This window comes from Thalassophryne amazonica, chromosome 8 (genome assembly GCF_902500255.1).
Source record: "Thalassophryne amazonica chromosome 8, fThaAma1.1, whole genome shotgun sequence".
NCBI lineage: Eukaryota > Metazoa > Chordata > Actinopteri > Batrachoidiformes > Batrachoididae > Thalassophryne > Thalassophryne amazonica.
The window spans coordinates 48,522,561-48,539,539 of NC_047110.1; the positions used below are offsets into that span (position 1 = coordinate 48,522,561).

At 40.9% G+C, this 16,979-nt stretch overlaps 1 protein-coding gene across 2 annotated transcripts in view; it reads left to right on the plus strand.

Annotated features, from left to right (window-relative positions):
- Window positions 1–4,844: 4,844 nt before the first annotated feature.
- slc35b4 (solute carrier family 35 member B4) overlaps window positions 4,845–16,979 on the plus strand; it is a 64,938-nt gene continuing 52,803 nt past the window's right edge. Inside the window, exon 1 of one of the 2 annotated variants that reach the window (XM_034176144.1) lies at window positions 4,845–5,105. In XM_034176144.1, coding sequence (XP_034032035.1) covers window positions 5,029–5,105 — 77 coding nt within the window. In that variant the 5' untranslated portion in view covers window positions 4,845–5,028. The remainder of the gene's footprint in view (window positions 5,106–16,979) is intronic. The other variant, XM_034176143.1, reaches the window with a different exon arrangement.

Here is a 16,979-nt window from a genome sequence, read left to right on the forward strand (position 1 = left end):
AGTAGTGCTCAAAACAGTTAGCATAGGTCACAGTGAGTACACGACAGTAAAATATAAAATATAAACATCTGAAACATTAAAGAAAAATAATTAATTATCCCTGGGCAATGAAAGAGGAAGTCTGACCACAGTCCTCTTTTCTCTGTGCAGTACCCAAGTCAACCACTGCGCCAATAGATGTCGGTTAGACATATTTCATAAACAAATTACAAAGATGTTCAGAGTTCAGGTTTCTATGCCTCTGTTGACAGTTTCCTTTTATTCCTTTCATTTTCATTGGGAGAAGACATCAAGCTTTGCACATGATCTTTGATCCTAATCACTCATCTTTGTAATCCTTGATCCTGATTTTTGACCTTTGAATCTGAATGCCTTTCTTTCATCCTACCCTTAGATCCCAGTTGCTGAACACTTATTATGATCTTCCATCCCAATCACTCATCACTGATACCAATTACTGATCTTTGCTCTTTGAATCTCCGTAAAGTTTTCATTATACATACAAGTATTTACTTGCATGTCTGCCTGTCTAGCTCAGGATTGCTTATTAGTTTGGGGATCAAGATTAAATGACGGGATCCTTCCCTTGTTTCTGATTCCTTTCATCCTGATTATAAGATCAAAGGAATCAGCATCAGAGATTAAAGACAAGATCAGGATCAAATATAATTGATCCCATATGGATCCACATGTGGATTTCACAAGTTTGATGCCACTCCACAATATATGGAGAATGGGCATGGGTTGTCTTCAACAAGGAACCTTTTGTTTTGGGAACACGCACACAAACCACCGTGCGAAGTCCATAGGTTATCTTCCAGCACACAGTTTGATTGTGTGAAGCAGTGCATGCAGGGCCGGCCCAAGCCTTTATGGGGCCTTAAGCAGAATTTCATTTGTGGGCCCCCCTACCATCACCTCAGCACCAGGTGCCTCATTATTCCATAGGCTACACTGTTATGTGTGTAACGTACCCACAATCATTAGCATTATTTGTAATTATCTTACATCATACAGGTGTCATTCTTATTTTTAACCTTAAAGGGGTAGCAAACTCATAAATATGTTTTAATTAACTTCTACATACAGAGTGATGTATAAGTATGGCTCATTAATTTAACTATTTGAAAGTAACATCAGCAGGCAGGAGACTGCATTTATAGTAAATACGTTAAATAGTTTAATTTCTTTCAGATGTGCAATGGTGTGCAAAATGTTCAATATCCAAATACAAAATAGAATCAAATGACATTCACATTATCTTACAGAAAAATAAAGTTGTAATCAAAATTAAATACTTAAATAATAAATACAATACTTAAATAATCTCCAAAATGAACACAGAAATCCACAACATAACAGCAATGTGTGTGCATAGCAATGCACAAACATTGCACTGCGGACTATTGCTTTAACTTTGGCCTGCAAACCATTGAGAGCTGAGCTACTTTTCCCCACCTTTTGCACCAAATTAATCTGAGGAGTTGATCTGCCCTGCTGTTTAACTCTAAGTTTTTCTTCGTAAGGAAGACTATCAAATGGCTTCGCCAAAATCCGGTCCACATTCAAATTGTCTGCCATTATGTGCGGCTCGCTAGCTGGGATGGCGCGAGGCTAGTGTGAAGTGTGTCCGCCTGTGAGTGCTTTGTGACGGTGGAGGAGCTCAGCAGCACCCGCTGCTCGGTAGGGACAGAAACTGCGACAGAAGTCAGTCTCCAAACACAAGCAGCTACAAAAAAAAAACCCCACCAGAAATAGAAGCTCGATTTGTCGCTAGTCGTTTCTAACAAAGAAAATGCCGCTAAGAGGATTAGGAAAGTCTCCGGTTCAACTCAGAACACAATGAAAACGCTCCCACGGATGTTTACACCAAAAGATCGCTGATTCGCTCATTTCGCTGTCAATCAAAAAGGGATTCAGCCTCAGACAGATCATCCAATCATCATGCAGAAGCTGAGCGTCCGGGCCCGCCGAGGTTAGCCCACTGCCCCATAGACCCCCAGACACGCTGAGCGTCCGATGGGCGGGACAAAGCCCAGCATTTATCCAATGACTCGTCTCGTTTCGCTGCTTGCTTTGTGTCGCTATTGAAGTCAGCGTCCACACTGTTTAAAGCACTGTGAAGCTGCGGGTTTGAGTGAGAGAAAAGCTGTGCGTCGTTACCACTGATAAGAAGCTGATTCTGAACAAAAGTTGAGCGCCTTGTAGCGCATATTTAGTCAATGACGTACACACAACAGTATATATTTGATCACTTATTTTTTTGACATTTTAGGGGAAACTGAGCTTCTCAATCGCCTCTGACTTTAAGACACCTAAAGCACTTTACACTAAACGAACGGAGCATTTCGCAAATAATGACCACAAAAATTGTAATATTGGACATGCAAATCTACCTTTGTCTTGTTATTTTTTCTCGTCTTCCAACTTCTTTTTTTTTCTTTTCTCCGCTCCAGAGGGATAGTTTCTTTTCTGAGACATGACTTGCACTCACTTCCTCACGATTAGTCATTAACCACTTGACCCAAGCGGTGCATCTAAATTTGCCCAACGGTGGCAGCAGCCAACAGGAGGCAGCAATTAACCTAGTATTGGTATTTTGTCAAAATGAATTTATTTTTTTCGGGTGTAATACAATTTCGTTTAAATGATTCAATATTATTTGAATTTCATGTATATATTTACTTTTTTATCACAACGTCTCGGTGTTCTCGGGGCCCCCTGGTGGCGTGGAGGCCCTAAGCGACCGCGTAGTTGGCGTATGCCTTGGGCCGGCTCTGACTGCACGTGTAGCATGTGACGTGTGTAAAAAACAACTGTAGTGGTCCAACAGTAACTGTGACATCATTTGGTTGCAAACGGAACTACTGGCTCCAGGGAAATGCCAAGGATTACCAAAGTGTGTCAAAGTCCACAAAGCAAAAAAATAAATATTTGAACATCTTGAGAATCCAGCCATAGTTAAAACAAGACCACAGATGGACTATACCAAAAATATTTTAAAAAGTGCTTTCAAGCCATAAGTGTGCAGGGTTCATATGTGTGACCGTAAGAACAGGGATTTTCTGAGGTTACAGGTCATATATGTGCTTTTTGCTTAAGAAGAATTGTACAAGCACCGTATTTTCTGGAGTATAAGTAGCACCGGGGTCACAGGGCCTCCCAAAATTGTTAATAAAACAAACAAACTGACTTATAGGCTGAAAAATACAGTAACTGTGAGTTTTCACAGCAAATGGAGTTGGAGCTGATCTGATTGAATCGTTGCATGTGACATAGCATATCTATTGCTTGCTAGTCCAGGTAAAGATGTATCAAGATTACTGTTGCATTCTTGAGATTTCCTTGGACAGTCTTTAAATTATCTTTTTGAAATATGTTTTTATAATTTGAGTCATCAACTACTAAGCTCATACCACAGATCTAGGCTAACATTATCTTTGGGCTAAATGAAATGTTCAAAATTGTTTTTGCTGATGTTTGGTGCTGGTAGTTTAACTAATTGTTCATAGAATGTGAATATATTACATATAGCAGTAATGTCTTGTTAAAAATTAATTTAAGATGCATAACACCGTTGTCTCGCCAGTTAAAGGGAGCTGCCATTTGCCCTATTGAGGTTTCAAATCCCGCAAAATCTCGCAAAACTTTGAAGACTTCGCCGCCCTGCGAGATGTCAACACTGAGAAATGCATTGAGACGCTCTGATAAGGCTGCAATTTTACAGCTGCACACAGACAACATAAAACTCTTTGTATATTGTGCCTAAAACTCTCGTGAATATATCTGGGTTTTTAGACGTTGTTATTGTGTTTTTTATGTAAACATACGAGAAGCTCAGGTTGTTTCTCTGTTATTTTCAATGCTGTGAGCCATGATAGCTTCCTGCTCATGTCATTGTGGGAGAAAGTGAAGTTTGCTCTTTAACATCCTGATTATTGTCCTTGACAGCACTGTATGTCCAGTTTGTTCCACAGTAATATATATAAAATGTCTGAAATTTGGATTGCTTTTATTAAATTCTGTGCAGGTTAAACATAGCAGACACAGATTATTTGGAATATTTGTTTTAGCAAGTTTTCAGGGTCTCATGCATGCAGTCTGTTACTAACATGATGAAAACCATATATATATATATATATATATATATATATATTAGTAGTATAATGTTAATTTGCCATTGTCATCATGTGGATTCTCTATGTTGTTTAGACTGCAGTGACTCTCGGGCGTGCAAGGGATTATGGGATATCTCAACGAGTTAAAGGCCGGAATCTCCGAACTTCCAAGGGTTCTGAACACAGCATACCTCCACCAGCTGATCGCATTTAACGTATAAAAGGCTCAAAAAAGTAATAAGAAAATGCCTTGAATTCCTTTCTTTCATTAAAGTAATCAACACTATTCAAGTGACTGTTTCATTTTGGTTCGAGATTATGGAAAATTGTAGTGTGCGGTCAGTGTTTTTCTATCTTGAGTAGTTCGGCCAGCATCACGGTTTAAGTACAATCTGTGAACCGTTTCGCTTTAATATGTGGTACTCAGATATTTAAACGGAGTGAGACGTCTTCATAGTTTTCAGACTGCACTACTCTGTACATGCGCATTAGAACATTTCAGTGCATCACAGCTGCGCAGCATTTGAGCTAATACATAAATGTTTTGTGTTGTCGGTGTGTTCTTTATTTTGATTGCTTTATTTTACGAATTCCTGGTTTAATTAATTCCTTTAATTTAATCCCTGATTTCTAGTTTTTGAATGGTTTAATTCGCGAGTCAGAAAAATGAACTACAATACCCATGAGACGCGAGTCAGAAAGGTGAACTACAATACCCATGAGGCAAGAGTTAGGAAGCGCTTTGATTGCGTTGCACGGCGTCGAGCTGTGGAGTTGAATGGAACCGACCAACAAAAACAGAATGCTTCTCTTGGCAGCGTAAATAAGTGTTTATTTTACTTGTAATGCTTTTACCGGGACTTCACTTTATGAACTAATATATTTCTGACAAGTCTTTAAACAGCTAACCATGGGCACGGCGATTCCAATTGTTCTAGTTTTTGTGGGCTGCTGCAGTAATGTGGTGTTTCTGGAGCTGATTGTCAGGTCAGTAACTTAACATGCTCTCATTTAGAGTTTTTTTTTCCTCTTTGCTATAAAGGTGTTACTATCACTGTATGTGTTGACTTAAAAATTCTAAATGTTAAAAGTCTAGGTAGGACCTAGCTTAGACATGTATGCACATCATTTAGGAGAGCATAACTCAACTGACAAGCAGGTTAGGTGAACTGGAAACTTTATAAGTGCCCAGGTCTCCCTTGCAAAAGAGATCTTGATCTCAATGGGACTAACCTGGTAAATAAAGGTTAACTGTTCTACACTAATATGACCCCAGTGAAAAAGTTGGGATATGTGCCAAAATCACTATCTCTAAGCAGCCTGGAAATGACTTCTTCTTCTTTGTCTTTCGGCTGTTCCCGTTAGGGGTCCCACAGCAGATCAATTGTTTCCATCTCACGCTGTCCTCTGTATCTTCCTCTGTCACACCAACCACCTGCATGTCCTCTCTCAGCACATCCATGAACCTCCTCTTTGGTCTCCCTCTTCTCCTCCTGCCTGGTGGCTCCATCCTCAGCATCCTTCTCCCTATATACCCTGGGTCCCTCCTTTGCACATGTCCAAACCATCTCAATCTCGCTTCTCTGACTTTGTCTCCAAACCGTCCCACCTGAGCTGTCCCTCTGATATGTTCATTCCTAATCTTGTCCATTCTTGTCACTCCCAAAGAGAATCTCAACATCTTCAGCTCTGCCACCTCCAGCTCTGCCTCCTGTCTTTTTGTTAGTGCCACTGTCTCTAAACCATACAACATAGCTGGTCTCACTACTGTTTTGTAAACTTTCTCCTTCACTCTTGCTGATATTCTTCGGTCACAAATCACTCCTGCCACCTTTCTCCACCCACTCCACCCTGCCTGCACTCTCTTCTTCACCTCTCTACCACACTCTCCATTACTTTGAACAGTTGACCCCAAATATTTAAACTCATCTTCTTTCACCACTTCTACTCCTTGTAACTGCACTATTCCACTGGGCTCCCTCTTATTCACACACATGTACTCAGTCTTGCTTCTACTGACTTTCATTCCCCTTCTCTCCAAAGCATATCTCCACTTCTCCAGACTAGACTCAGCTTGCTCTCTACTCTCACTACAGATCACAATGTCATCTGCAAACATCATAGTCCATGGGGACTCCTGTCTGATCTCATCTGTCAACCTGTCCATCACCACTGCAAACAAGAAAGGACTCAGAGCTGATCCTTGGTGTAATCCCACCTCCACCTTGAATGAGTCTGTCATTCCGACTGCGCATTTCACCGCTGTCACACTATTCTTGTACATGTCCTGTACTACCCTAACATACTTCTCTGCCACTCCAGACTTCCTCATACAATGCCACAACTCTTCTTTTGGCACCCTATCATAAGCTTTTTCTAAGTCCACAAACACACAATGTAACTGTTTCTGTCCTTCTCTGTACTTTTCCAACAGTATTCTCAGAGCAAACATTGCATCTGTAGTGCTCTTTCTCGGCATGAAACCATATTGCTGCTCACAGATCTTCACCTGTTTTCTAAGCCTAGCTTCTACTACTCTTTCCCATAACTTCATGCTGTGGCTGATCAGCTTTATGCCTCTGTAGTTACTGCAGCTCTGCACATCACCCTTGTTCTTGAAAATAGGAACCAGCACACAACTCCCCTTTTAAAAAAATGACAACTTACCTTTTTAAAATATAACAAAGACCCTTTTAAAAAATGACCACGCCCTTTTTCATTCTGAGTGTTACTTCAGAAACAGCTGAATTTTCTAAACTGCAGCAGCTACAGATTTTCCAAGGTACTAAATGTCTCAGAATGACCAGTACATGTTTAGAAGGGTCATAGAAAAGTGTAAAAGTTTTCATTTTGATATTTTCAGAGAAAACCACAATCATCAATACAGAATCCCATAAATACTAAAATATGCTTTAAAAAGAAAAATAATTGATTAGTTTAAAAATGAAATGCATCTAAAATATCTTTATCATGACTGGTCTTTACTCATGACAGAAGAAACACAAAACTGTTCATGTTGAATGAATACAATACATATATCTATATTATGTTGTATTTTGTGATTAATATTGTTGGGGGGGAAAAGGACTGTATAAAAAAACAAAATGAGTCTTTCCATACTGCCTCACCTCATATCACAGTTAGTGTCATGGATTTTTTTTTTTTTTTTGTGGTGGTGGGGGTGCCCGCATGTTCATGTTCTATTGAATTCAGGGGACCTTTGTACTTTCCTCACCTTCTGTTCCAAATGCTTTTTGCCTCTGCCAAGGAGGTTATGTTTTCGATTGCATCCATTTGTTGGTTGGTTGGTTTGTTAGCAGGATTACTCAAAAAATCCTCAACGGATTTCAGTGAAATTTTTACGAGGGGTGTATCTTGGCCTACCTTAGAAGTCATTAAATTTTGGAAATGATCCGGAACACGCTCCAGATCCAGTAATTTTTTTTTAAGGATTCTTTATCATTGCAGGGTAGGGCCAATTTCAACATTTTTGCATCTAACTTCATAAAAGCTGAACAAAAATTAAGTTACGACACAACAATAATTTAGCATTTGTTTTTCCTCATTGAATAAACTTGTTATTAGAAAATAAAAAAAACTTGTGTAGTTCATGCAGTTTCTCTTTATAAATACATTTGCTGAAGATGTAAGGGTTTAACCCTCTGGGGCCGACGCCGTTGTATACGACGGCTGAGACCAAGCTTTATTAAATTATAAATAACTTTTTAATGATATGAGATAGAAACTTACTTTTTTGCTGAAAAGTTAACTCTGCGGACTTTCGAGCCGCCGTCCACCATCTTTGTAGTCCTCATAGAAGCTGTGTGATGACGTGAGCAATGTGAGTGTCCAATCGGAATTGGTTCACCGTCACATGGTTTTTCAAAATCCAATCGTAGGGCAGATTCACCTCATGTGACACACCAAAGATTGTTTTTAGGAGTGATGTGTTACTAGTTGGCCCGTTTGAATAGCCCCCTGGCTGCTCCAATGTGCCCTGCACAGTGTGTGAGTATCAGGATTGCTCGACTCATTTTCCTGTGAATGTTACTGGATAAGACTGTGGCAAGCTCTCTCACTCCGGCGTAAAGCACTGTTTACATATCAATGGAGCGAGGGTGAGGGGCCGCTCCTCAAACTGAATGAGCCTCGAAGTGTGAATGTTGCTTTCAGAGCAGGAGAGAACAAACACACAGTCAACTTCAAAGTAGAAGTTTGTGATGTGACCTTTGTGTAATAGCAGACAGAAATTGCTTTGAGATGAAGATAAACAAAGAGCATAGGCTATTTTGTATATATTGTTCAAAATGCTCGCCATTTATGTGAACGAGAGTTGGTGCAGCACAGCTCATATTCACGTCAAAGACCAGATCTGCTCCTTGGACGTGGAGCTACTCGCGGTGAGCATGAGGCCGTATTATCTCCCACGGGAGTTTGGAAGTGTGATTACACTCTGCGCGTATATTCCTCCCTCTGCGGACGCTGCCGCTGCCTGTGAGCAGATTCACAGCACAGTCATGTGGCTGCAGACACAACACTCCCGCGCACTCTTCCTCAGCACCGGGGACTTTAATCACGCCTTCCTCTCCACCACCCTCCCCACGTTCACCCAGTACGTCACGTGTAAAACCAGGGACAATAGAATATTGGAGGACCAGCTGGCCTGGAACAACATCAGAGACATGTGGAGATGCCTCAAGACCGCCTCCGGATTTGGGCAGGGTGCCAGCAGGACTGCAGATGGGGATTCTCGGTTCGCAGAGGAGCTAAACAGCTACTTTAACCATTTTGGCTCCTCCACACCTGCTCCCCTGCCTGCTGCCGGCCCTCCACATGTCTCCAGCAGCCAGCCCTCCAGTCCCTCTGACCCCCACCTTCCACCCCCTGGTCACCTCCACTGCACCCCGGAACTCGTCCCTCCTCGTCCCTCCTCCCCCGCGACTGTATTCAGCACCAGCCCACCTCAGCTCACACCCCAGCTCCCCCCTCCCCCCCTCACTGTAACTCCAACCGAGGTGAGAGGCCAGCTCCTGCGGCTGAAGCAGAGGAAAGCAGCAGGACCTGATGGGATCTCCCCGAGGCTGCTGAGGACCTGTGCAGATGAGCTCTGTGAGGTCCTCAGCCACATCTTCAACATGAGCCTCAGCCTAGGGGTGGTCCCCACCCTGTGGAAGACCTCCTGTGTGGTCCCGGTTCCCAAAACACCGCACACCAAGGAACTGGCCCACTACAGACCAGTTGCCCTGACTTCCCACTTCATGAAGACCATGGAGAGACCAATTCCACGACCAAGAACAATCATGATATATGTGTATGCTTGTATGGGTGTATATGTATGTGTGTGTGTGTGTGTGTGTGTGTGTGTGTGTGTGTGTATATATATATATATATATATATATATATATATATATATATATATATATATATATATATATATATATAGTATGTACGTGGGTGTGTATGTATGTGTGTATATATACATACATATTCTATTTCTACCTAATTTCTTATGTCTTGTACTGTTACAAGTATTATTATTATTGCTTATCCTCGCACACGCTGTTTGATGAATATTTTCCTCTACTTGCACCCACCTTGTGTGTTTTTTTTAAGAGTTGACGTAACATGTGAATTTCTCCTCTGTGAGATCAATAAAGTTTATCTTTAAATGTGCATTTGTGTTTATTGTTTGATCCTTTTTGTTGTACAGTCTTTCACACGAGCCCAAATTACCTTTCTAAAGTGTCAAAACAGTTGTTTATTATAGTTTGCTGTGTGTTTTGAATAAATGTGTGTGGAAAATTATTTTCCACGTGGGCAATTCCAGCAAAAAGTTTACATGGCAGGTGAAATTTCAAAATGTAAATATCACATCAAATACCACTTGGTTATGTCCTTTGGGTACCCAAGTATGAGAAACACGAGGATTTCTACCAGTTCAGTGGACCTTAGGTTTTTGGCTGCACATCTCATTTTTGCCCCAACAAAACAGCAAGTTTCAAGCCCAAAAGACAGTTTTCTTCCTCATTGTATTACACAAGTCCTGAGCTTAATACAGAATTTATAACTATTTTCTGTTAGTATTCTTTAATATTAGAGTATTGAAAACAACATATTAATTTCAAAAGTAAGCCTTGTGTTTTTTAGCCTGGGCGACGAAAATGAGGTAGTCCTTCTAGGTAATGTGAGTAACAAAAAATGATGAACTTTTCTCTAGTTTGACAGTGCTGGTTGATATGACAGCCAGATTCCTGCATTCATCTCAACCACCCTGAATTACTATATTCATGAAACAAAACCAGAAAAATCCCTCATAGCCTTTGGGCAGAAGTGCTTCAAAATCTGTAACGTGAGTAACACTGTAATGTGTAGTGTAACGTGAGTAACACTCAGTTCATCACTGAACCACTAAGTTAGTCAGCCAACTAGTTATTGTTTTAACATATAGGTGGCAGCCAATTAGCTATTGTTTTAGCTTTGAGACATAGGTGGCAGGTTGTTTTCCCACAATGCAATAGGTGATACATGTCATTTCCTGTATGGTGGGAGAAATTGAATCTGTGTCATGTCATAACAAATTTCAATCCATCGACAACAAACAAACATAGTAGAGAAGCTTGAATCTTTGACTGGACTGGGTTGCTTGATGCGAGGACATTTTGCTTCAAATCGCAGAAGCTTCATCAGCTAAATTCTTGCTCTGGTAGTCTGACTTCTGTCTTGACTCTTGTAGAGAAGAACAAAGAGAAGCCACAAAAGCTGGAGTTTTAAACCTAACCAGACCCCTCCTCCCGAGAGGCAGACTGCTACTGGCTAGTGACTAAACAATTGCTTTAATTAGCACCTATTGTGCTCTAGTTAGCACCCTCCTAATGACAGGGTAGCTGTCCCTCCTAACGATGGGACTGACACCTCTCCTGATGACTCTCCTGATGACACGAATGACTCATTACCATGAACAAAAGACTGAAACTGCTTTGACCTGAGTACCCCATTGTAAACAGGGGACAAAGCGTGTCTCAGACCCCCCTCCCCGCTGAAGGCTGGGTTTCAACTGTTTCACATACAATACCTCCTTCACCCCTCTCTCAAACCATTTCTTCTCTCTGGCTACGATTTTAACTTCCTTGTCCTCAAACATGTGGTTAGTGTCTTTAAGGTGGAGATGAACTGCAGACTGAGGTCCACTGGTGCCCTCTCTGCAGTGCTGGTATAGCCTTTTGTGTAACTGCTGCTTATTAGTCTCACCTATGTAGTGTTCGTTACAGTTTTCCTGACATCTGGTAGAGTACACTACATTGCTCTGTTTGTAACTAGGGATCCTGTCCTTAGGGTGAACGAATTTCTGTCTCAAGGTGTTAACAGGTTTAAAGTAAACTGGGATTTTGTGCTGTCTGAAGATCCTCTGTAGTTTTTCCCCCTACTCCTGCTAAATAAGGGGAGTAGGGGAAAATTCCAAAATCCCTTTTCGATTGATGAAGACGTGAAAGAGATACGAAGAGAGTATCAGGAACTCAGAAAGTTACTCCACTGAACTTTCTTGTACAGGACTATTGACGTTGTATTTCCATGGTTGATGGACAAAATTGATCAATGATCGTGGGGTGTTGTTGGGGGGAGGGCTAGTCAACAGTTTTCACAGAGTTACTAATTGCTTACTCAGCAGTCTTCACTTCAAAAACTTAAGGTTTTAATGCACTGCAGTGTTCTTGGTGAACATGTAACGTGAGTAACATAACGTGAGTAACACAACTTTTATTCTTTTAATGTCTATAAAGACAAATGTTACTTAGTCTGTTCCAATTTGTTTGTTCTTTTGAAGAGGTTATTAATAAAGGTTTAAACTATAATAGGTCATTTTGCTCTGTCCAATGTAGTTTAACAAGAAGGTGAAAGCAAACTTAAGTTAAAAAAATCCATGTGATTTTTTTGCGTAACGTGAGTAACGATGACAAAATGTGCCCAGCAAGGACAATGAAGAAAGATCTTTCTCATGTTGTGCTGTGTGGATGTAGAGACTGGTGTTTAGTGTTCACCATGAAAAAATACAAATGTTCAGTCCAGTCATCTGTTGTTTTAAATGTTATGTAACGCTGGAATTGCCCATTTTACTTTTTCCTTTCTTATTTCTGATTGTAAACCTGTATTACACTTATAAAACACAGCTATAGCATATATATATTGAAAGTGCAGGTTGTCCTGAAAAAAGAGACATAAAACTTGATTGTGGGATGCAGGGAGAGCTGTTAACAGCAATAATAAAACATTTATGCCAGGCGAGTGGACTGTCCAAAAAATGCCCTCGGACCCCAGAGGGTTAACCACTGAATCTGAAACATGACGGTAGATGTATGAAATGACATGCCAAAGTGTATTCCATGTGACGTCAGTGACCCTATGGCCTTGGCGGAGGTTTGTTCAGACAATGTTTTTTTTCTTTTTTAAAGGGGAAAGTGTTAATTGAGTGATTTCATATTTTTCTTCTACTTAATCTTTAACAAATTATGCCATTAATTGCAGTACTTGATTTTTTTTTTTTTTAACTTTGAAGTATGTTTCACAAAGCCAAAATTTTCAGCTATTATAAAATAATTGTTCATGGTCATAGCTGATATCATAGCTGATATTTATGTGCTGCCAAGTATCAAAGTTGAGCAAACATGCCTTGATTGTGGTAATTATGTCGTTTTTTGCCACGGATTGTAATATAAGTACTGTGGACCGACCCAACAGAGGAGGAAGTTACCACAGATGCTACAATGAATTTACTTTATTTTAATTCAGTCAAGTCATTTTGTTTAAATTCCAGGCTAGTAACTAAAATCAATAGGTTATCAATACATGGGAGCCCCGTGATAGACTGCCAGCCTGTCAAGGGTGTATCCCGCTTGTCACCCAGTGACTGCTGAGATAGGCTCAACCATGACCTTTGATTAGAATAAGTGAAGAAAGAAAATGAATCACCACAGAGGAGGAGATAAGAATTAGTCCTTGCATAGTTATAAAGGAAAGGGACTTAATTTAAAGTGGACATGGGCCCCTGGGCTACACTTCTGTGTGGGCCCTTTAAACCCCATTATAATCACACAATGTAGGTGAACAGTGCTGAGTTAAAACTTTGCAGCAGCATTACTTCGTACTTTTTTACCTGTCACGTTTCCATGCGGTAATCCATCACCACAAAACCATAACATGGTTCCACTTAAAGACTCACCAAGGTTTATACCGTATTTATTCTTGGTGCTTTGTTCTACTTTCATGTGAAAATGACTGTAGAGTGTAATGACCACCGATGATCAGCAGTGGCTGTTTTGTTCATGTAAACATAATCCTTTCTTTTCAGAGCACGGTAGAAAAGGGTGGATCTGTGGTCCCTTTGTCAAGTGTACATCGAGACATTTAACATTATGCTTGTTTTGTGAATACAGTAAAGTACAATGTTCATTCATTATCGGTCACTTATCCCGGTCCGGTGGCACCAGAACAAGCAGACCATCCCACACTTCCCTATCCTCTGCCAAGTCCTGTAACTCTTCCTGGGGGATCCCAAGGCATTCCCAAGCCAGCTGGGAAATATAATCTCTCTAGTGTCTCATGGGTCTTCCCCAGGGCTCCTCCCGGTTGGATGTGCCTAGAAGACCTCACTAGGGAGGTGACCAGGGGTCATCCTCACCAGGTGCCCAAACCACTTCAGCTGGCTGCTTTCGATGCAAAAAAGTAGCGGCCGTCTTCCGAGTCCTTCCTGGATAGTTGAGCTTCTCACCCTGTCCAGGAATGTAAGCCCAATTACCTGCCGCTTGTATCCATGAAACTTCAGTAAGGTATTTCTTCTATAATACAACCCCTGGCAAAAATTATGGAATCACTGGCCTCGGAGGATGTTCATTTAGTTGTTTAATTTTGTAGAAAAAAGCACATCACAGACATGACATAAAACTAAAGTCATTTCAAATGGCAACTTTCTGGCTTTAAGAAACACTATAAGAAATCAGGAAAAAAAAATTGTGGCAGTCAGTAACGGTTACTTTTTTAGACCAAGCAGAGGGAAAAAAAATATGGAATCACTCAATTCTGAGGAAAAAATTATGGAATCATGAAAAACAAAAGAACGCTCCAACACATCACTAGTATTTTGTTGCACCCCCTCTGGCTTTTATAACAGCTTGCAGTCTCTGAGGCATGGACTTAATGAGTGACAAACAGTACACTTCGTCAATCTGGCTCCAACTTTCTCTGATTGCTGTTGCCAGATCAGCTTTGCAGGTTGGAGCCTTGTCATGGACCATTTTCTTCAACTTCCACCAAAGATTTTCAATTGGATTAAGATCCGGACTATTTACAGGCCATGACATGACATTGACCCTATGTGTCTTTTTGCAAGGAATGTTTTCACAGTTTTTGCTCTATGGCAAGATGCATTATCATCTTGATAAATGATTTCATCATCCCCAAACATCCTTTCAATTGATGGGATAAGAAAAGTGTCCAAAATATCAACGTAAACTTGTGCATTTATTGATGATGTAATGACAGCCATCTCCCCAGTGCCTTTACCTGACATGCAGCCCCATATCATCAATGACTGTGGAAATTTACATGTTCTCTCCAGGCAGTCATCTTTATAAATCTCATTGGAACGGCACCAAACAAAAGTTCCAGCATCATCACCTTGCCCAATGCAGATTTGAGATTCATCACTGAATATGACTTTCATCCAGTCATCCACAGTCCACGATTGCTTTTCCTTAGCCCATTGTAACCTTGTTTTTTTCTGTTTAGGTGTTAATGATGGCTTTCGTTTAGCTTTTCTGTATGTAAATCCCATTTCCTTTAGGCGGTTTCTTACAGTTCGGTCACAGACATTGACTCCAGTTTCCTCCCATTCGTTCCTCATTTGTTTTGTTGTGCATTTTCGATTTTTGAGACATATTGCTTTAAGTTTTCTGTCTTGACGCTTTGATGTCTTCCTTGGTCTACCAGTATGTTTGCCTTTAACAACCTTCCCATGTTGTTTGTATTTGGTCCAGAGTTTAGACACAGCTGACTGTGAACAACCAACATCTTTTGCAATATTGCGTGATGATTTACCCTCTTTTAAGAGTTTGATAATCCTCTCCTTTGTTTCAATTGACATCTCTCGTGTTGGAGCCATGATTCATGTCAGTCCACTTGGTGCAACAGCTGTCCAAGGTGTGATCACTCCCTTTTAGATGCAGACTAACGAGCAGATCTGATTTGATGCAGGTGTTAGTTTTGGGGATGAAAATTTACAGGGTGATTCCATAATTTTTTCCTCAGGATTGAGTGAGTCCATATTTTTTTCCCTCTGCTTGGTCTAAAAAAGTAACCGTTACTGACTGCCACAATTTTTTTTTCCTGATTTCTTATGGTGTTTCTTAAAGCCAGAAAGTTGCCATTTGAAATTACTTTAGTTTTGTGTCATGTCTGTGATCTGCTTTTTTTCTACAGAATTATACAACTGAATGAACATCCTCCGAGGCCGGTGATTCCAAAAATTTTGCCAGGGGTTGTATATTCCAATTCTAAGGTAGAACTCTACTAGTGTATACTAAGGTACAGTGAGGAAAATAAGTATTTGAACACCCTGCAATTTTGCAAGTTCTCCCACTTAGAAATCATGGAGGGGTCTGAAATTTCATCTTAGGTGCACGTCCACTGTGAGAGACATAATCTAAAAAAAAAAATAAAAAATCCGGAAATCACAATGTCTGATTTTTTTTTTTTACTAATTTATTTGTATGTTACTGCTGCAAATAAATATTTGAACACCTGTGAAAATCAATGTTAATATTTGGTACAGTAGTCTTTCTTGCAATTACAGAGGTCAAACATTTCCTGTAGTTTTTCACCAGGTTTCACACACTGCAGCAGGGATTTTGGTCCACTCCTCCATACAGCTCTTCTCCAAATCTTTCAGGTTTGGAATCAACTCCCTCCAAAGAATCAGTCCCTCCAAAGATTTCTATTGAGTTCAGGCCTGGAGACTGGCCAGGCCACTCCAGGACCTTGAAATGCTTCTTACGGAGCCCTCCTTAGTTGCCCTGGCTGTGTTTGGGGTCATTGTCATGCTGGAAGACCCAGCCATGACCCATCTTCAATGCTCTTACTGAGGGAAGGAGGTTGTTTGCCAAAATCTCGCAATACATGACCCCATTCATCCTCCCTTCAATACGGTGCAGTCATCCTGTCCCCTTTGCAGAAGAGCACCCCCAGAGTATGATGTTTCCACCCCCATGCTTCACGGTTGGGATGGTTTCCTTGGTGTTGTTCTCATCCTCTAAACAAACATGGTAAGTGGAGTTGATTCCAAAAAGCTCTATTCTGGTCTCATCTGACCACATGACCTTCTCCCATGCCTCCTCTGGATCATCCAGATGGTCACTGGTGAACTTAAAACGGGCCTGGACATGTGCTGGCTTGAGCAGGGGGACCTTGCTGCCCTGCAGGATTTTAAACCATGACAGCATCATGTGTTACTAATGTAATCTTTGTGACTGTGGTCCCAGCTCTCTTCAGGTCATTGACCAGGTCCTCCTGTGTAGTTCTGAGCTTTCTCAGAATCATCCTTACCCCACAAAGTGAGATCTTGCATGGAATCCCAGATTGAGGGAGATTGACTGTCATCTTGTGTTTCTTCCACTTTCTAATAAATAATCATGACAGTTGTTGTCTTCTACCAAGCTGCTTGCCTGTTGTCCTGTAGTCCATCCCAGCCTTGTGCAGGTCTACAGTTTTGTCCCTGGTGTCCTTAGGCAGCTCTTTGGTCTTGGCTATGGTGGAAAGGTTGGAGTGTGATTGAGTGTGTGAACAGGTGTCTTCTATACAGGTAACAAGTTCAAA